The sequence below is a fragment of the Rhineura floridana genome, chromosome 5 (genome assembly GCF_030035675.1).
Source record: "Rhineura floridana isolate rRhiFlo1 chromosome 5, rRhiFlo1.hap2, whole genome shotgun sequence".
NCBI lineage: Eukaryota > Metazoa > Chordata > Lepidosauria > Squamata > Rhineuridae > Rhineura > Rhineura floridana.
In genome coordinates this window covers 183,890,002-183,911,143 of record NC_084484.1, presented here as the reverse complement: position 1 = coordinate 183,911,143, position 21,142 = coordinate 183,890,002, and the positions used below count along the sequence as shown (strand labels likewise).

The window sequence follows — 21,142 nt, the reverse complement described above, 5'->3', positions numbered from 1 at the left end:
AACTGCAACTGAAAAGACAGCTTGCCTCCCTTCTCTGATAGGAATTACGGAAAATTAAGTTTTATCTCTACCAAATTTTGTCTCCAAATGCACTATCCCTGTTTCACAGAAGAGCTGTTAAGTTTTACAGGAGGACCATAAATGCAGCCTGTTGCAGGAAAAGGGATAAAGGGGGAACCTGGTGCCCTCCGGAAATTGGACTCCAACTCCCATTATCTCTGAACATCAGCCAACCTAGCTGGGATTGATAGGAGATGGAGTCCAACAAGATTCCCAGCTTAGATACTTAAAAGGTATTATCTAAAGTTAAAACCATATCTGAGCTTTTCCATTAAAATAAACAATGAACACAGGTCAATTCATCTTGTTGGCGTTGAAATGGTGCACTTTTAATCTCCACCAAAATTGTGTCAGAACTTCCTCTTCAGTCCTCCTAGCACAGAGGGGCTCCTGAGAGATCATCTTACACAGCCTATTAGATTCACTGCACACTAGTAGTTATTTGGTTGCTTTCTCCTAGATGGGCAATGGAGTGAAAGAGAAGCCTTAACTAATCTTGAGCAACTTCCATCTTGGGGGATCTTAAGCCAGAATGTTGTGTTAACTTAGGTGAAACAAAAGCTAAGTCAACCTGCAAGGTTCAAACCCTGAATTGCTACCAAGTAACTTAGTTGATGGTGATCCGAAAAGCTACAAGTGCAAATGTTGTCTGGAGTTCAAAAAACGGATTATGAAGGAACATCAGGTACATAAACCAGAATATTAACTGCACAGCGATCTTAAGGATTAAATATTTAATTACTTTAGTTTTCTAGAGCTGCCACCTAAGGAAAAATGAAAGAAGGGGAGGAAGGTCTATGAATCATGAAATCGGGGGTGGGTGGGTAGTTTTAAACTGCAAAATGAAAGTTGTCTTTAAGGAAGAGTTGCTCTGAGACAACCTTTGTCTTACTTCCCTGATTTGAGGTTACCTGAAGGGAAGTGTGACAACATAGCGAACCATAAGGGCAATAGGGATCACCTTTATCCTACAATAAAGCATTGAAATATGATGACCTGCAAGAGTGAAACTCTGGTGTGCCTGTAGTTGCTTCTACGGAAGGCTTTCTGAAGGGCCCTGATAATTTCTCAGCATGGTTTTTTCCTCCAATAGAAGCTACTGAGGTTCTTGCATCTGAATGATTGTCAAACGGGCTTCCTTGGGCACTAATGGTTTGATAAAACTAGAGGCCCACCACTGGTACAGTTATTTATTTCACTGTTTTGCAGTTGTTGCATGGACTCAAGGCACATGATTTGAATTGCATCACGAAACTTCCTTTTGAAGGGCACTTACGGTTTTCATCAGTCCTCTGTGGCGCTTTTGAACTTCTGCCCTGAAGTGGAGCTAAACTACTCTTAACCTGTAACTCTGAGCAGGTCAACATCCTGTGCTTTGCAGAGGGTTTCGTAAGCAGGTAATTTCTGTTCCTATGGCTTCTAGTTACTCATGCAATAATAGTCTCCTAGAACAAGGGGCTCTTCAAAGACTACAGTTAAATAACTCTGTCTTGTTAAATAGGCAGTTCTTCAGCTCTCCTGTTTGAGGTGGAGTCTTTTTTGGATAGGATGGAAGAAAGTTTGTTCTCTTCGGTGACGGAAGATGCTTCTAGCTGCTTCCCACCCATCTTGACCTCAGGAGGATTCCTGAGCAACACGCTTTGGCTAATTTTCTCTGTGCTGACATGCTTCTTGCTCATTTGCTTGGCCTCGGTCTCCACATTGCAGGTGGCCACTGCGGCTCTGTACTCCTTTCGGAATTCCTGCAGCAGCGCTAAGGCCTCTCGATATTCACGCCAGTTGTCCTTCTTCTGCCGCAGGATGCACACTACAAAGAAGAGAATGGTCACCTTGCCTGTCCTTCCTCAGAAATACCCAAGTCAGATTAACATGGCTGTGTGAATTCTACACCATGCCATTCTGCACCCAGCAAAGCCAAACTCTGTGGCCTGGTTGTGCAACTTGCGCAAATCTATTTTCTATTGTAATTGCATAATCTATCCTGCTTCTCCCTCCTGTGGGAGAGGGGCAAGAGAGTTAGATGGAAGACGGACACTGTTTCAAAAGTAGCTGAGTGGACATAAGCCTTGTATCCACAAAAGAGGCCCAGAGACTTTTGAAACAGAACATTTGTGTTTATGAAGTATGATCCTGGGGCTTGTGGAATACACACAGTCCTGATTAGTGGTACAGCTAATGTTACTTCTAATTTTAAAAATTAAAAAAATTACAAGTTGTATTCTCTCAGTACGTAACATACCAGAAGCCTAGATTCTCAACTCTGTAAAATGACACTGATGGATTCTCAGATTCTAGAGTCTCAGTGCCATGCTACTTCTGGTGAGGAAGATTTTATGGTATAAATTCTTTTTCTTTCTGTAAATTATATAAAGCAGGGGTTGCCAACCCATTGCCCATGGGTGTCATGGCACCCACAGAAGCCTTTAGTGGCTCCCAGCAGGTAGCCCAGTATCTGAGGTTTCATTTTTTTCAAAAAATGAAGTCTGTAACCCTCCTAGAAAGAAAGTTATGGAGCAAAGTGTGCAGTATCCTTCTAAGCGATTTATGGGAAATGAGCCAGCCAGGCTGCTTCTGCCAGTCAGTGTATTTAGCCAGTGAGTGAAGTCAGAGCTGTGATTAAAAATTGAATTGACTGGACACCAAGCAGAAGGAATCCCTGGAATCCTAATGAGCTGCTGTTTTGCCCTCTCTTTTAGTGCATTTTTCCTGCTTCTATCATATTTTCTAGTCCTTGGAATCACCTACTTTGCCCTTTTTCCTAGCAACTAGGATGCATCTTTCCTGTGCTAGGTTTGCCTGAGATCAGGTAGTGCTTAGAAGTTATCTTCTGCAAATACTACTTCATAATAGCCGCCCTGGGCTTCTGCGGGGAGGAAGGGCGGGATATAAATAAAATAATAAGTGACAGTATTTCCCCTCCCCACAAAAGGCAAATGTGAAAGCTTTGCAAAGAGGTTTGCTGTGCAGGACCTGATGTCTAGGCTTTGCTTTAGGGTTGGCATTGGAGAAAAACAGGGACCTTGTTCTTTTATAGGGCAGGCAGAAATTCAACAGGCCAAGCCTTTTCTATAATGGAAATACAATTCTGAGAAAAGCTTCTCTAATTTTGTGTTAAGCCGCACACACGCAAACCCATGACAGCCATTTTGTGACTGGTGCCCCCAGCACTCAGAATTTGAAATGTGCCCTTTGGTTCAAAAAGGTTGGCAACCCCTGGGGTAATGGATATCGTCATGGCTGCCTTGTACAGCCAGAGAGCTTGGGCTCTTCCGAGTTGAGCCGCTTGGGTGGGGAAAGGCCCTCAGACAGCTTGGTTAAGGATGTTCCAGCCCCAGATTAAAGCCAGTGGACTTCCCTAGCGTACGTTACATTCAGGAGTCTAAGCACTTTGTTACATTTTCATGTTTGCAGGTAAGATAATACTATGATTTTCACACAATCATAGTACACCCTGGGTTGTATCCTATTAAGTCATACTCAGAGCAGATCTATTGGAATCAGTGGATTTAAGTTAGGCGTTTCAATGGGTCTACTCACAGTATGACTTAATAGGATACAATGTAGTACTGCCTTCAAGTCGATTCCGACTTATGGCGACCCTATGAATAGGGTTTTCATGAGGCTGAGAGGCAGTGACTGGCCCAAGGCCACCCAGTGAGCTTCATGGCTGTGTAGGGATTCGAACCGTGGTCTCCCAGGTCCTAGTCCAACACCTTAACCACTATACCACACTGCCCACCGTGAAAAGCAGGCCTTCCCAAGTAGCAATGGAAAGATCTGCCCACTTGGTTCTCTGTTTCTCGTTTTCCCAATCTTAAATTCACATTTTTGTATGCAGATTTGACTTACATACATACATATTTTTGCAAGCAATTTTCCCTAATATAATGCATTTTTCTATATTTTCTCTAATATATTTTAATGCACACTCTCCCCTAACATTTGCATTTTTGTAAACAATGGTTAGAGAGCTGCATCACAGAATTTGGGTAAGTGCAACTCTCAGGGGATAGCTGTGTTTCCCTCTCACCCCTCCCTATTCAAGAACTCTGGGAAGGGGCTATGTCTCTGAGTAAGACCATAGGGTTTGCATCCAGAAGGGCTCAGGTCTAGTCCCCAGCAGTTGCATTTAAAGGACCTCAGGCCAAACCAGATGTGATAAGGTGTTCCTTTTAGCTTTTTCATGTGGGAGATCATTCTTTAAAACAAATGTAAAAGTACCCATCAAAGGGACCATTTCAGATCAGGTCTCTGATATTTTTGAATTTGGTGGGGAGGGGGGGATTAACTTTTCCCAGTTAAATGCTCCACATCCAGACCTTTATTTGCCCCACTGTGGGGCAAGGAGGGGCCCAAATGCAATGGGGTAGCCGTGCCCAATAACTGGCTGCCTGCACGCTTCCCCCTCAGCCCAGGACAGCTCTTCTTTAAAAGACCTGAAGCTCATTCCATCTCACTGTCACCCAGGGCTGTGGAGTTGGAGTCGGAAGCAATTTTGGATGGAGTTGGAGTTGGTAGAAATGTTCCGACTCCGGCTTCAAAATAAATTTTGATTGACAATTTTTTTTAAATATAAATTCAAAATGTCAAAGAAGCTTCCCATGAAGTCAGCTGTAGTTGAGCATTTCACCATAACTCAAGATGGAAAACATTTTGTGCATTAGTGTATGACACAGGACCCAGATGAAGACAAATGCTGTGATGCCAAGATCAGCGCATATTCAGGCAGCGATAAAAATGCTCCTACGAGAGCTTCCAATTTAAAAGGACATTTACAGCCCTTTCCAGGGCTGTGGAGTCAGAAGCAATTTTGAGTGGAGTCGGAGTCGGACAGTAGAAAAATAGAGTCAGACAGTGGAAAAATAGAGGAGTCAGAGTTGGAGTCAGACAGAAAAATAGAGGAGTCGGAGTCAGACAGTAGAAAAATAGAGGAGTCGGAGTCGAAGCTTTGGCATACCGACTCCACAGCCCTGCTGTTGCCCTTGACTGACCTCGGGGGCCCTATACTCTGGAATTCTACCCAAGTGCATACCCAGTGGCAGCTCTACGGTGTTGGTGGGCTCCCTCATCTTCAGCAGGATTTCTTCCAGCTTCTCCCCTTTGCTCTTTTGAGCCGGCGGGACAGGGATCCTCAAGACCTACACAGAAAGCAGATGAAAAGGAGAAGACGGCTGGCCGTCGCCTTCATTCATTTGTCGTCCCTGCTATTAGGGATGTTTGGGGGTGAGTGCAGATCCATTCCCCATGCGCAAGAGGGAGGTAGCAGCAGGTTCAGGGAAACTGTTAAAAAAACTTTTTTAAAAAGTAGCCCAGTGAGGACTGAGCATGCTCAGTGGCAATGGAATGTCAGGGTCTGGGGGTGGGTGGGAAAAAAACCGGAGGGGCGGGGGAATGAATGTAAATGTGTATCCTGGAAGAGGTCAAGGCCTTACCTACACCATACATTTAAAGCAGTATCATACTGCTTTAAAACAGAGAACATAACAGGGTAGAAGTAACCTCTTCTAAACTATCCCTTATTATACAGCCAGCACAGATATTTGCAGTCCGCAATGTTAAACTGAAAATAACTCCCATGCCGTTCTGCGGCTTCTCATAAGCTCATTTCAAAAGAAGAATCTTACAAAACTTATAGTTCTGAACTCAAAAGCGCTTGCTTAACAACCCTCTAAATTTTCATGGTGATACACAAAACACTCAGAGAGAATCCACAGTTCAAAGTCTAAATCGAGTAAATTAATTCAGACCCCTGTTGGACTTTTTTCTTGTCAGTGGTCTCATAATTTGTTGAAATTTATTAAAAAATTGGCCATGTTCACAGAGTATCTGTAATCCTATTAACTGACCTTACCTCATATTCTGACCTTCATCTTCTGAAGTTTAAAAGTTTAAAAAATGCATGGCTGATTTTTAATTAATTTAAGAAAAATAACATTGGAGTCTCGATAGCGCAGGCATGCTCAGTAAGCACCAACTGTCAAGTGTTTTAAAAGCCAGACTAACAGCTGTTTGGCTTGGCTAATCAGGGCCACACCCACACCAGACAATTATTCCACTCTAAACAGTCATGGCTTCCCCCAAAGAATCCTGGGAAGTGTAGTTTGTAAAGGGTGCTAAGAGTTGTTTGGAGACCTCAATTCCTCTCACAGAGTTACAATTCTCAGTGTCCCCAGTGAATAGTTTTCCCAGCGAACTCTGGGAATCGCAACTCAGTGAGGGTAATGGGTCTCCTAACAACTCTCAGCACCCTTCACAAACAATAGTTCCATGGATTTGGGGGGGGGGAGAGCCATAACTGTTTAAAGCGGTATGATACTGCTTTAAATGAGCAACATTTTGCTGGTGACCACCTACTAAGTTTTAAATAAATGAGTTACAATTCTCGGAGTCCTCAGTGAATAGTCTTCCCAGAGTGGGAACCATTTATCCAAGCACCCCTCACCTGAGCAGGAGTTTGAACTCCAGCCTCTTAAGTCTAGAGGCAAGACTCTTCCCTGGGACCATTTACCTTCTTCTCTGCAGGCGCATAAGGCTTCTGAAAGCTGTCTAGTCTAGCCTTCGATTCACGGTACACACGAGGATACCGAAGAGCCTTCTCCAGAGCTCGGACGTTGTGCTGTATTCCTGGTTGAAATAAAAATGGAGGGGGCGGGATCACCTTCTCCAGACCAGGTTTTTAGAACCCTGTTTAGAGGTTGCTATCTCAAGGGCTTCACCATGCACAGCTCACTATAGTAGTCAAGCATGTATAACTTGGAATGAGCATCACAAATTCTTAAAACTTCTTGCGGCTGTGGCAAGTGGAGCAGCAGGAGCTCAAGCCTGCATGGCAGCCAGAGAGAGCACCTAGTCCAGGACCCCGCAGACCCAGCACTGGACCTGGCTGGCATGACCAGGTAAACCTGGGGAAAAAACCCTGCCAAGCTGCTGTCAATCATTACAGACCAGGAGTAGCTAATGGGATGCCCTCCAGGTATTGCTGGACTACAACTCCCATCATCCCTAACCATGGGCCAGCTGTCTGGGGACGATGAGAACATGTGGGGGACACCACTTCTAGCTAACCCCCGGCATAGACGAGGAGCATGCATTGGTTCTGTGTAAATGGGAATGAACTGCCTTCAAGTCGATCCCAACTTTTGGCGACCCTATAAAGAGGGTTTTCATGGTAAGCCATATTCAGAGGGGGTTTCCCATTGCCTCCCTCTGAGGCTGAGAGGCAATGACTGGCCCAAGGTCACCCAGTGAGCTTCATGGCTATGTGGGGATTTGAACCCTGGTCTCCCAGGTCATAGTCCAGCACTCTAACCACTACACCACACTGTGTATGAGCCAAATAATGAGGCCAAGCTGCATGATTCAGGAGTCTTTTCCCCACAGGGCAGCTCTGCTTCTACAACTGGAGGAGCATGCTGCTGAATACTATTTCCTGGAAACCACATGAGGGGAAAGTGATGTTGAGCTCAGGTTCTGCTTGCAGGCTTCCCACAGACATCTGGTTGGCCACTGTGAGAACAGGCTGCTGGACCAGATGGATCCCGCTGCAGGGCTCTTTTTATGTTCATTCCCGAGTTGAAGAGTGAGTCAGATTAAGGCCCCCACAAAGTCTTGTGTCGCTCTACCATTTCTGTAACGTTACATATCAACCCTTTTCTAAATCTCTCTTTTTCTGGGTTCACGGGCTTTGCAAGGAGTGAGGCTGTCCAACTGCTACTTGCAGAGCACTTATGAGCTCTGGATTGGTTTTTTATGTTTAAGCGCAGCAATGGAAGACGTTTTTTGAAAGCTAAAAGCGTCATTTTACGTTTTTTTAAAAAATTCTATGTTGCTCTCCTTTCACCAAAAAAAATCCAACCTAAGAGCTCTTCAAAACTCCCCAAGCAACATTTAGAAAAGCTTCATACTGAAAGGCCTATTGGAGGTCACAGACATCGGAAAGGAAATGCCCGTGTGAAACTGCAAAGTTTTAAAAACTGTCCAAGCATAAAGATACGCCACTTGACCATCTCATCGTTATTCTAAGTTGAGGAGGAGCAAGAGACAAATCTCCACTCCCCTCACATCCCGTTACCAGGGAATGAATCACTTTTACTTCCCCCACAAAAGCCCTGGACCTGTTTGTCTGCACTTTGGCAGATTTAACCGTGAGGGGGCCCTTGTGCCTGTAAACTCAATCCACTTTGTCCAAAAGGAGGAAAGGTTATAGCCATTTTTAGAATCCCCATTGTAGTAGGGAATGAGGACCACAGAGCTTCATTTTCTACGAAGCACCTCAGAACCCAAAACACAGAGGGATGTGGAAGAGAGCACAGAACTCAAACAGATTTCTAAAATGCACAGATACAAGGCAAAACGTAGGGCCTGTCCACACCCCTAGCACAGACAGTGTGGAGACAGAGGGGCCTCTGCAAAAGATAGATGGACTCTCCATAAAGCAGCTCCCTATATTCACATGAGAGAGACAAGGTCAATCCTGACCACACTCCAACCTCCTTGCAACAGCCTAAGCTGTTGCCAACTGGGCCAAGGAAGGTCAAAAGGCCACACGTGAAATTTACAAGCATCCTCACCCACTGGCTCAATGAAATCTGGGCCGGGGTCTCCACCAAGCAGCTCTTCATAACCCTTGTATTTCTCGGGGACTTGTTGGGATCCTTGCTTTTCTTTGCTGGACTGCTTATGTCGGGACGGCTCCTCTGCAGGCTTTACAAAGGAACTGGACTCCTCTTCATCCACCTTCAGACCCAAGAAAGAGACAGGGAAAGTGTTCACCGCAAACCAAGAAGCCCCAGATGATAGTCCTGGCACCTCCCATAACAAGCCCAACGGCCGGTACAACAGAAGTCCCCGACCCGGTGCCTTCCGGACTACAACTCCTCATCAGCCCCAGCTGGTTGTTTTGGGGGAAAAGTGGGGCTGCAAAGCTATGGTTTACCTCTGCTCCTGCATCAAGGCAAATGAACTGAAAACTCGAGCAACCGTTGCCTCTGTAATGCTAAGAGTTAATGTTAAAAATTCTCTTACTTAAGGAATGGAACCATCCAGCAGCTAGCATTGGCACCTCTGGAGCCAGTCACCCATTCAATTTGACAGCTAGTGTGGACAAGGACCGGAAAGACCAGACAAATTCATAGAAGGTAACGCTCTCCATGGCTACTAGCCACTGTGGCTATGTTCTCCCTCCGTGGTTAGGAGCAGTGTGCCTCTGAATGCCAGTGGCTGGGAATCACAGGAGGGGAGAGTGCTGCCACTGCACTCAGCTTGCGGGCTTCTCAGAAGAGGCATCTGGTTGGCCACTGTGAGAACAGGATGCTGGACTGGAGGGGCCCCCTTTGGCCTGACCAGCAGTCAGACTCCTCTTATGTTCTTCCGACCTGGGCTCAGATCCCCACCCTGCAGGTACCCTTGGGTAAGTCAATGGATCTCTAGCTTGAGTTATTGCACGTATAATGGAAGAGGAGTGATTGCTACTCTGTGCTGCTTTGAGCTCTTTGGAGGAACCCCAAATGGGCATTGTCACCATCATCATCCCTTTAAAAAGGGGTGCCTTCCACAGTAACCTCTTCCAGAGAGGCAGCTGTGACAAGTCTGTTGCAGCAAAAACAACAGAGTCTCGTGGCACCTTAAAGTAGTGGCAGCTGGTGGCTCCGTTTCAGTGGGACAGTAGAATTGGCATCTTGGACAGCTCCTTGAAAGTTCAAACTAAAACCTAGAGTGGATTACACTGCCCCACTGACATGCAGCTCCTTGGACAGCTCCTTGGACAGCTCCTTGGAAGTTCAGACTAAAACCCGGAGCTGATTCCACTGCCCCGCTGGCATGGAACCACCAGCTGCCATTGCATTAAAGACTCACAAAGTTATTGTGGCTGAAGCTTTTATGCACTAGGAGTCCACTACATTTAGTCCACAGAGGCTTACACCACACTGAATTTGCTAGTCTATAAGGTGCCACAAGTCTGTTTTAAAATAGACGTCAGCAACTGGCTGCCCTGGGGCCAAATCCCATCCTGGATTGGCTGGGACTCCAATTGCCAATCCAGAAGCAGTAGAGCTGTGTGGAGAGACTGATGGTGGTGGTGATGAGAGGACTTCCTGTTAGACCCCTTTAGGGACTGGAATAGACGGAAGGGAACCTGGCCCATTACCCTGTAGCCCAGCCTTTCCCAACCAGTGTGCCTCCAGATGTTGTTGGACCACAATCCCCATCTTTCCTGACCATTGGCAATGCTGGCTGAGGCTGATGGGAGTTGTGGTCCAACAACACCTGGAGGCACACTGGTTGGGAAAGGCTGCTAACCCCTTCTGTAAAACTGGTTGCTGGGCAATTTAAATCGCTGGTTGTGACTCTAGAGCGGCTTCACCAGTAAACACCTCTGGCCTGATGACACTTCATCAACTCACACACCTGTGTCATGAAAAAGGACTCGGATTCCTCTGCCTCCAAGAACTCCTCACTGCTGCTTAACATCTCGTACTCACTGGAAAATCCATGGAGCGCTCTTAGAGGCATGGCACCAGATTGGACTCGTGCAAATAACAGATAAAGCTCTCTGGAAGATGACTGGCTGGGTGGAAGGCGCTTCAGTGAACGCTGTTCCTCTGTAGAGGATCTGGAGAGTGGAAAAGCCTCTACCAGGTCACGGTCCTCAGGAGAGAAGCTGATTGGTGGAGACTTGAGAGGCTCCTCTTGCACTGGAGGCAATCCAAATTGTGGCTCAGGTTCTGACCAATTTGGTTCTCGAAATATCGGGGTACTGGCCACGACCTGCTCCCCTGCAGGAGGTCCGGTTGATGGAATACGCTCTGGCAGATTCTGTTCTTGCCCAGGTGAGCTGGGCAATGGAATAGGTTCCAGGTGATCTTCTGCCGGAGGGGATCTCATTGGCGGAAGAGGCTCAGATAGATCCGGTCCCTCTGTGGGTAACATAGATGGAGAGATGGGTTCTGACAGGCCCTCTGCTTGCACAGCTGAGGTTCGTGGTGGAGCTGGCTCTATCTGCTCTTGCCCTTCTGCAGGAGAAGCGGTTGGCAAAATAGTCCCAGAAAGGTGCGATGAAACAGGTCCTGACAAACCTTTGGAGGCTGAGCTGTATGGTGGAGTTGGTGCTACTTGATCTTGCCTTTGTTCAGGAGAAGTGGCTGGCAAAAGAGACCTAGGCACAACTCCTGTGGACGATCTAGTTGGTGAGACAGGTTCTGACAAATCCAGTCCTTGAGGAGCTGAGCTAGCAGGTGGAATGGGTTCCGACTGATCTTGCTCCTCTGTGGGTGATCCAATTGGTGGGGAGGCCTCAGACAGATCCTGTTCCACTGAAACTGATCTGACTGGCTGAAAAGACTTGGGCAAATCCTGTTCCCCTGCAAGAGATTCAGTTGGTGGAACTGGTTCTGAAACATTCCGTTCTGGCAAAGGCGAGTTGGGCAGTGGATACGGTTCAGTTGGAAGAGCCTCAGACAAATCCTGCTCTTGCAAAGGCGAGTTGGGAGGTGGAACAGGTTCAAACTGATCCTGTCCTGCCAAAGGCAGTGGGATGAACTGAACACTCTTGGATAGAAGCTGTTCTTCTGAAGGTGTTCTGATTGGAGGACTAGGTTCAGACGGATTCTCTTCTGGTAGAGAAGACAGCTCTTGCTGTGCAGAAAGCATTTCTGTTGGTCCTGCAAGGCCTGACTGACTCTGTTCCTCTAAAAACGATCCACGTGGTGGAAGGGATTCAGACACAATCTGTTCCAGTGAAGATGCGACTGAATTTCCACTCAGTAACTTGGTTAGTGAAGGCTGAACTACAGGAACGTTTTCAGGCTGGTCTAGTGAGGACTGGGTTGCAGAAGCATCAGTAACAAAACTGGCCAAAGAAATAGGTGCAGATATTTCCTCCTTTTTAAGAGTTGGTATGATGGGCAGTTTGGGATCATATGGTATTGAAAAGGATCTGATTGGTGGAAGAGGCTCATCTACACTTGTTTTTCTGTTCGGATCCAGGTCAGAACCGGTCCACAGTTGCCAGAAGGTAGTTTCAAGAGATGCTTCCAGCATCAGAGGCCGCTTCTGGACCTTGGGTAGCTGTGCTTTCACCTGCAAAAGACATAGAGAACCATTGTGCAATCCAGGCTGGACTCTGTGGCCCACAGTGCACCAATCTCCCGCCTTTTCAAACCTAGGATCCACCTCCTACCCCCAACCCACAGCATCAGACCCTCTTAAAACCCTAATGCTTCTCTCTTTCTTTCTGCCCCTGCCCCCATCTCTGTCCTACTTTTCAGAAACTAAACCCAAACAGCAAGAGAAAAGGGCTCTCTTGGTGTAGATCAGGATATGACCCAACTGTGTGTCACACAGCCCTGTGGAAGACCAAGGCTGGGCGGAATGTCAGCCTGGAAAGTGGAAGCAGACCTGAATGTCAAGCTGTGTCTGTCCTGCTGAAACTGAAGATGCTTTAACAACTCTTTAGTTGTGTCCGGCCAACACTGTGGAAATGAGGGATGCGCAAACCATCCCCCCCACTGCCACCCCGAGAAATGTCACTAGGCTTATTGCACCCTCCTTGTTGAGTTTTTCTTCCCTTGAAATTCTTCAAATGCTACTTCCATGTAGGAACCGTGAGATTCGCCTGCAAATTCCACAGACCTCAGATGCTCCATGCCAGCCTTCATCAACCCAGTGCCCTCCAGATATTTTGGGCTGCAGTTCCCATCATCCCTGACGAGAGCTTGGAAAAGTTACTTTTTTTGAACTACAACTCCCATCAGCCCCAGCCAGCATGGCCACTGGATTGGGCTGATAGGAGTTGTAGTTCAAAAAGTAACTTTTCCAAGTTCTGTCCCTGACCATTGACTATGCTGGCTGGGGGCTGATGGGTGTCGCTGTCCAAAACAACTGAAGGCCATCAGGGTGGAGAGGGCTGCTCTAGGTAAAGGAGACTATCACAGGGGTCAGTCCCTATTGTGCCTACCAATACTAGGCCTACAAACATCAGTCAATTCAACAGTGCCATTTGTTCATTCGTTCATTCACTCCATATAAGAAAATAATTAGATAGAAACTAAATTCACACATTAAATTGAACTCCCCATGCCAGCCAAATATTTGGTTCTTGATCTCCAGTGACTACACGGTTCATCTGCAAGGGTTCCCCCCACCCTTCCGATCTTCTGTTAAGTTTGAAGTGCAACAAGGCCCGCCCGGTTGCCCCCAATGCATTCAATAAATAATCCTGGTGCTGACTTCTTCAGGCTCTACCTAGGTTCATACCTTCCGGTTAGCCTTGTTGGGTATCAAGATACGCGGCTTTTCCAGTTTTGAAATTTTCTTCCTAACCATTTTAATCCCCAGTTTGTTCTGAAGGAAACTGGTGAGTAAAGGTGGATCGCCTGGAAGGGAGGGGAAGAAAGGGGGATCCTTTTCAAGCAATCAGCTAATTTATTTTGCACACATTAGCTTAATTTACATAATGCGTAATTTAATTTACATAAGACTGCACTCTGCAGGTGAGGGCCTCCTGCAGACACCATCTTATCAGGAGGTCCGTTCCGCACAACATAGGAAGTGGACCTTTAGTGTAGTGGCACCTACTCTTTGGAATTCCCTCCCTTTAAATATTAGACAAGTGCCATCTCTGTTACCTTTTGAGCACCTACTGAAAAACTTCCTCTTTCAACAAGCCTTTTAAGCAGAGACCTTATCCCAGTCTATGTCTGTGCTGGGATTGCTTTTTAAGATGTTTTTAAAAGTCTTTTTTAAAAAATGTTTTAGACTGTTTTTAGTGTTTTGTTTGCCGCCCTGAGCTCCTTCTGAGAGGAAGCGCAAGATATAAATTTAATAAATAAATAAATAAAATAAAATAATGCATTTCTGCTAGCAATGAAGAGGAACAATGAGTCTTGGGGTAGGTGCCTACAGCAGCTCTGGGTTTGGAACTAAAAATGTTATTAATTCTGTATCTTGGGGGGCCAAATTCCACACCAAGGAAAGGTAAATTCTGCAATCTGTATAAAATATGAAAACTGATATAAAAATAACTTTATTCTTAAGAGTTTATTTTTGTTACTTTGCACACTTTATTCTGGCTTTTCCAGTCATGGGAAGAGCTGCGGAGATATACAGAGCACGGGAGCCCCATCTCCTCACAGCTGCTGGAAATCTAATCTAGCCACTTTCTGGCTTCTGTACCTATTGTTGTAACCATAAGGACTAGAAACTTGCTGTTTTTTTAAAGCAAATATCAAAGCTGAGATTACTGGATGTAGAAGCTGATTTCTACACCTTCTACCACACTTTCCTTCAGATGCAGCCAAGTGGAGCAGCCACTAAGGAAGTTTGTTCTTTTGCATTTGACTTGTAACGAGTTATGCAAGGCAAGCCACAGTGACAGTAATGGCAGCCGCGGCCCTTCTCTGTGTTGTTGCTGCTCCCTCCAGCTTGCATTAGTGGCTCAGGTAAGATCCTTAGCATTCTGTTATTTTATTTATTTATTTAAGAAATATTATTCTCTTAAGATTTGGGGAAGGGTCATAGCTCAGTGGCAGAGCTCCTGCTTTGTAACTAGAAGGCCCCAGGTTCATTCCCCAGGAAGGACCTGAGAAAAGACTCCTGCCTGAAACCCTGGAAAGCCGCTGCCAGTCAGTGTAGACAACACTGAGCCACATAGACAGTCTGACTCAGCGTTGAGGCAACGTCTATGGCTTCTACGTTTCCACTGTTTCCCACGGCAGTCTCGAGTCAGTGTTCAACATTCAAAAAAGGACACATCAATAAAAAACCCGATACAATCTAGGATAACCACAACTGAAATGGGCAGGGATGAAATAAGCTACATATTGGGACTGGGCACCAGGAAAGGTCTGGGCACATTGTTAGCAGGTGGGAGACTTACCGCTCCGTGAAGTGGTGAAAGGGTTGCCATGGAACGTCAGCTCCGTCAGAGATGGGAAGAGAGCCACAGCCAACAAATCCTCCTCATGTTCGATCTGCAAATCAGAATAGAGCAGTGCTTTCAGGCTTGTAGGTGACCACGAATGGCAGCTGGGAAAGGGAGCCAATGTTCAAAGGACCATTGTAAGATTTAGGTTTACTTCTCATTCAGTTAGCAAGGCTGTGCCTGGGATCTGCCACTTCAAAACAGCTCCATACAATCAAATGTTCCTCCATACAATAACTTAATAAATCCCTGTGTGTCGAAAGTTAGTATGTCAGGGAAAAGGGCTCTAGAGCCTTCCCTCCTCCCTGATGTGCTACATTTCAGTCTGGAGGGATTGTTCTTATGAAGGAGCATTATGAGTCCCTGCTTGCAAGTCTGAAGTGGTATGGATTTACCACCTCTGTGAGAACAATGCCTTAGTAGTGGCATCTGGGTGCTGTCAGTATTTTTTTAATGATTTAGGTTTGACATAACCCTATACACAGTTGCACACAGGTCCATCTTGCGGACTTCCCATTGGGGCATCTGGTTGGTCACTGTGAGAACAAGAACCTGGACTAGATGGGCCGCTGGCCTGATCCAGCAGCCGAATTCTTCTTATTCTCCATCTTGTATGCAGGTATACAATATGCCCCAATTATCCTATTTATTTATTTATTATTTGATTTATATCCTGCCCTTCCTCCTGGCAGGAGCCCAGGGCGCTACACAGCCTGGTCAAATAATCCAAAACAGTGCTGTTAAGATATTTCGGGTGTGGGGACCAAATCCATTCCCCTGTGCCCCCTTCTGAACAGCTGGTTGGTGCTATGGGCCATATGGCCAATTACGTGACCAAGGTTATGTCACCTTTGTGCACAGATTTGGTTGATGGAGAGGCTAAGAACCACGCATGTAGAAACCATTTATGCACATAGTTCCTCATGTAGTGAGGGGCGTGCCCACAAAAGCCTGCCCTTGTGTTGTGTGTACTGGCCTAGGTGGGGCAGGGGCGCAACAAATGATATCGTGGCTTGCCAACGTGGCGCCCATGTACCAGCAGAGGCCATCCCCACTCCCACCCTCTGTTGTGTGTGTGTAGGGGGAGGGTTGATCTTCCTGGAGACGTCAGTTGGGGAGGGAAGGTTGATTCGTGCCTCCTCGACTGCGCTCTCCAGGACAGTCATTTCCCCTCTCCAGTTAGACATGAGGGAGAAAAGGGGAAACACTTTTTGCAAGCCTAACTGCTGGCAGGAAGGGAAGAGTGAGTTCTGGTGTGTGCATACAGTGCCCATGACATTTTCTCCATTTTGCAAAGTTGCCCATTGGCCCAAAAAAGTTGCCAACCCCTGAATTATATCAAGTTGTCATGTTTCGTTACCAAAGGTGGGAGCGCAGTTAAGTGGGTGTGGTTTAAGGAGATGGGGCGGGGCTACAACATGGATCTGCCTTACACTGAAATAGGCTGTTGGCCCATTTAGCCCAATACCGTCCAATCAGTCTTCTCTGAGATCTCAGGCAAGGAGGGGTGTTTTCCTGTCAATCTTCTTACAGCTGGAGATGCCAGGTATTGAAGCTGGGATCTCTGAATGCACCGCAGGTGAATGCACACCGAGCATGGTCTCCTCCCCAAGTACCAGGGAAGATTTTTGAAGCCTAAGACACTCAAGACACCAATATTTAGAAGGAGCAGCCAGATTTGCCAATGTGGCGATAAAAGATTGTAGCCATTTCTAGACAACCCGCCTCTACAGCCTGGTTGCGAAAAAGAGCAGCCTGGCTTAACAATGGAGAAGGAAGGATCCAGTCACCTGGTTGTTGGCCAGGCTGAGAAACCTCAGCTCCGGTAAGGGAAGAGTGAACTCTGAGCTGAAACTGGCACAGGAGGCCTTGGAAGGAACGCGTGGTGAAGGAGAATTTTCCTGAAAGGAAGAGAGAGGAGAGGTGAAAAAAGGAAAACACGCCGCCAAACAAGAAGTCCAAACCTCTGGTGATTTGACCCTATTAGAATTCAGAGCTTGGAAAAGTTACTTTTTTGAACTACAACTCCCATCAGCCCCATCCAGTGCCCATGCTGGCTGGGGCTGATGGGGGTTGTAGTTCAAAAAAGTAACTTTTCCAAGCTCTGGAATCTCTACATATGCATGAGTCAGAGTCTGTCTGGGACTGACCCACTCCAGAAGGCAAGTGGTAGTTCTGTGACCCTGCAACACACATGGAAAGTTAACATCTCAGGAAGAGAAGGCTAGAACCTTTCTCCCTGAAAAACTAGCTTTCTACCTATAGGTAGTTTCTGGCATGGAAATGGGGTGCATTTGAACATGGGGGAGTGGGTCAGTCCCAGACCCAGAGAGCTACTGCCAACACAGGCAGCAATGCAACCCTTCCCTTCCTGCCCAGAGGTTGCTGGCTTGACACCTTTTCTGACCAGCTCCTTGTCTCTAGACCAGGGGTTCCTAAACTTTTCCCCCCACAGACCGCTTGAATATTGCTGAGTGTCTTGGTGGACCCCTTAATGATTTTTCTGCCTGCTGTAGCAATTGTAAAGTGCTGTGTGATTATTACTTATATTTTTTGCTTTTCTAATTTCTTATATATCTTATTTTCTTGTATCCAAGCTGCATTCCATAGAATTCAAACTGTAATGCAATAAAATACAATATAGGAAATAAAAGAAACAATTAAAACACAATTAAAAACCAATATGGGACATCTCCCAACTTCAACCATAAATCCGCAGACACACTGTGGACCACTTGAATGAAGCTCAATCCACAGACACAGTTTGGGAAGCCCTGCTCTAGACTACAGCTCAGGCCTACCAGGCGGGACAACTCCCGTGCTGTGTCAGCAACCTCGGACTGCTGGAAAGGGACACAAAAGCCTAAGGCAGAGATTTTGCCCAGTACCGCTATCCAAAAACTTCCTTTTCACTGGAGATGCCAGGGACTGGAGCTGACACCTTCTGCAATGTAAGGCGGGAGCTCTATCGTTAAGCAACGGACCTTCCTCTGAGACTGAAGATCGGAAGATAAAAGATGAATGTCAGGCCTGCACAACTTGTGCCCTTCATGTGCAGCCCATCAGCCACATATGCTGGCCAGGAAAGGCTAAAAAACCTGCTTTTGCCACCTGCTTGGGATTGCAAAAAGTGTGTGTGTGTGTGTGTGTGTAAGAGAGAGAGAGCGCATCTTGCAAGCCACAAGGGCCATTGTGCTCAACCTGGTGGGCTGCAAGGTGTGTAGAGCTATCTTCTATCAAAATCTATTGGTTAAAACAGAGTCGAGGAACCTTCTTTATCCCAAGGGCCGCATTCCCTCCTGGGCAACCTCCTGGGGACCACATGCCAGGCGTGCGCGAGGCCTGGGGCAAAAGCGGATACAGCCATTCATGTAAATTTTACCTTGTACAGTTAGGCTTGTTTCTACACAAACACACATCCCTCTCTGGCCTCCATCCAGGCAAGCGAGAGGCAATTACCAGAGTTCAAAGAGACATTCCAGCCAGGCAAAAACACTCTGAAAAATGGAATGGACTGCCTTCAAGTCGATCCCGACTTATGGCTACACTATGAATAAGGATTTCATGGTAAGCGGTATTCAAAGGGGGTTTACTATTGCCTCCCTCTGAGGCTAGTCCTCCCCAGCTGGCTACGGCCTGCTCATCTTGCCACAGCTGCACAAGCCAGCCCCTTCCTTGTCCGCAACTGCCAGCTGGGGGGCAACTGGGCTCCTTGGGACTATGCCGCTTGCCCACGGCTGCACAGGTGGCAGGGCACGTCACCCCTGAGCCACTCCCTGTGGGGTGATCTTTAGCTGGCCCTTGACGCCCGGGAAACACGAGCGGGGATTGGAACTCACAGACTCTGGACTCCCAGCCAAGCTCTCCTCCCAGCTGTGCTATACCAGCTAAATCAGGGCCTGTGAGGGGGTGGCCTCAGTAGTCTCAAGGGCCAATTACAGAGGTTCCTCATCCCAGCATTAAAATGGGACTGATATCCAAATCTCGAGTTTCATTCACGACCCAAAGGACTTGAAGTTTGTTTATTTCTTACATTTATATTCCTCCTTTCCTTCATCACAGAAGCCAAGGTGGCATACATGTGGTTCCCAAGCAGTGTCCCACCCAGGCACTGACCAGACCCAGCCCTGCTTAGCTTCAGCAAAGTAATGGCCTCATGTGCCTTCAGACCACAGCCTGGGTCTGGTTAAAGTCTGTTTCCTCTCATTCAAGCCAGTAGGACTGAATCAGCTAAGGCCCTACTAGATTTAAATGTGTCGCATCCTGCAAAAGCTTTGCCAGGAGAAAACCCAGCACCTAAAAAAAGGGTCAAAGGTAGGGTTGCCAGGTTCAGGGCCTGAGACTGATCCTGTATCTTTAGGAGAAGAGAAAGTCACCCAAGTGCAGGTGTTCTTGGTTGCCATCCTGTGGTTTTTCCCATTATAGTGTTGCAAGAACACCTGCACTTGGCTGACTTTCTCTTCTCCTAAAAATACAGGATCAGTCTCAGGCCCTGAGCTTGACAACCCTAGTCAAAGGCCCATCATCCATGCCCCACTGACATGGGGCTTGTGCAGGAGAGCTCCCTGCAGGATTGTGCCCTAACACAGCCAATGAGGATAGCCTGAAAGAAAAGAAAGCTTACCTCTGTTGGTGGATCTGGGGACCAGGATGGAAATGCAATCTCTGTGTTTTGAAAATATATACAGAGAGAGAAGGAAATATTAAGACCAAAGTGTTGGATATAGATGAAGACAGACCACCAATGCTGAAAGGCCAACTGGACTAAGTCTGCGATCCTAACCATGCCTACTCAGAAGGAAGTCCTGTTGAACTCAATGGGGCTTACCCCTAGGTACTTCCAAACAAACCACGAGCTGCAACCAAGGTTTGCTCTTGGCCAGAGCTTGGCAAAGCTACTTTTTTGAACTACAACTCCCATCAGCCCAATCCAGTGGCCATGCTGGCTGGGGCTGATGGGAGTTGTAGTTCAAAAAAGTAACTTTCCCAAGCTGTGCTCTTGGCTTACTGCTCATAGCTTGGGGAAAGCAAACCTTGTACCCAGGTTCCAATAGGACCACAGGAAGCTGTCTTAGACTATGCCAGACCATTGGTCCAGCTCTACTTGGAAATGCCACTGGGGACTGAACCAGAGCCATCTTGCGTGAAAAGCAGGTCCTCTACCACTGAACCGCCACCCTTCCCCAAATGTAACATTAAGCCAAACCATAGTTTAGCTCCCACCAGCACAATGGGAGTTGTGCCACGATTTTAACCCCAAACACCAGAGGGAACAGTAGTTATGTTTAACCATGGTTTAAAGTGACATGAGAACCAGCCCAGCGTGTATTCTCTTTGTGGCTCTTTCGGTGGTTGTAGTTTAATGCTGCTTTCAGTGTTGATGTATCTGTTTGTTTCGTTTTCAGCACACAGGGATCTTTTATTGTCAATTTAAAGGGGAAAGAGAGAGCTGGTATTTCTGCAGGGCCCAAATCCACTCTTTGCTGCCTTTTTAATGTATTATCATCATCAACATTATAATAATATATACAGTGATCAAATACAACACCACTATCATGGTTATGCTGTCTATTGGTTAAATAATAAGGGCTGTATTCAACTAAGTCCTACTCAGAGTAGACCCACTGAAATTAATGAAACTGTTAATCATGTCTATTAACTTCAGTGGGTCAACTCTGAGTAGAACATTGAATATCACCCTGTTATTAAAAACTGCAGGAGCAATAATAATAAAAAGATACACAGGAACAATATTCAATAAACTATAGCTAATACTTAAAGAGTTTATTACAATGCTGACATATCCTTATAAAGACCCTGATAAGGTTATGGTTTGCATCATCTTGTATGTTATTGCACCAATACATAATAAAGAAGCTCAATTTTTCAACAAACTGATCATTAGTTTATCATCCTTCTCTAATCCTAACTAGTGCATCAGTTTTATCATGTAAACTGCCTCCCATACCTTGGCCATTCATCTCATGTTGGAGAGCTGGATTCCCCTCCCCCACATTATTGCTAATAACCACACAAGCCATCAATAAATGGATTGACAACTCTCTGTCTTCTAGTCAAACCAGATCCTTCACACAAAGGTTTTTATGTCTTTAATGACTGGATTACTGTTATTCTCTTTCATTTGTTAGCTACTTTCAGCAT

General features: G+C 46.3%; 1 protein-coding gene across 3 annotated transcripts in view; it reads right to left on the bottom strand.

Annotated features, from left to right (window-relative positions):
* Window positions 1-377: 377 nt before the first annotated feature.
* Window positions 378-21,142, bottom strand: part of XRRA1 (X-ray radiation resistance associated 1) — a 41,946-nt gene continuing 21,181 nt past the window's right edge. For all 3 annotated transcript variants that reach the window (XM_061629114.1, XM_061629115.1, XM_061629116.1), the window contains 9 exons: window positions 19,605-19,645; window positions 16,771-16,881; window positions 14,936-15,029; window positions 13,315-13,433; window positions 10,468-12,138; window positions 8,631-8,796; window positions 6,569-6,684; window positions 5,093-5,198; window positions 378-1,867 (listed from right to left, as the gene is read on the bottom strand). In XM_061629114.1, the coding sequence (XP_061485098.1) occupies window positions 1,554-1,867; window positions 5,093-5,198; window positions 6,569-6,684; window positions 8,631-8,796; window positions 10,468-12,138; window positions 13,315-13,433; window positions 14,936-15,029; window positions 16,771-16,881; window positions 19,605-19,645 (2,738 nt within the window). In that variant the 3' untranslated portion in view covers window positions 378-1,553. The remainder of the gene's footprint in view (window positions 1,868-5,092; window positions 5,199-6,568; window positions 6,685-8,630; window positions 8,797-10,467; window positions 12,139-13,314; window positions 13,434-14,935; window positions 15,030-16,770; window positions 16,882-19,604; window positions 19,646-21,142) is intronic.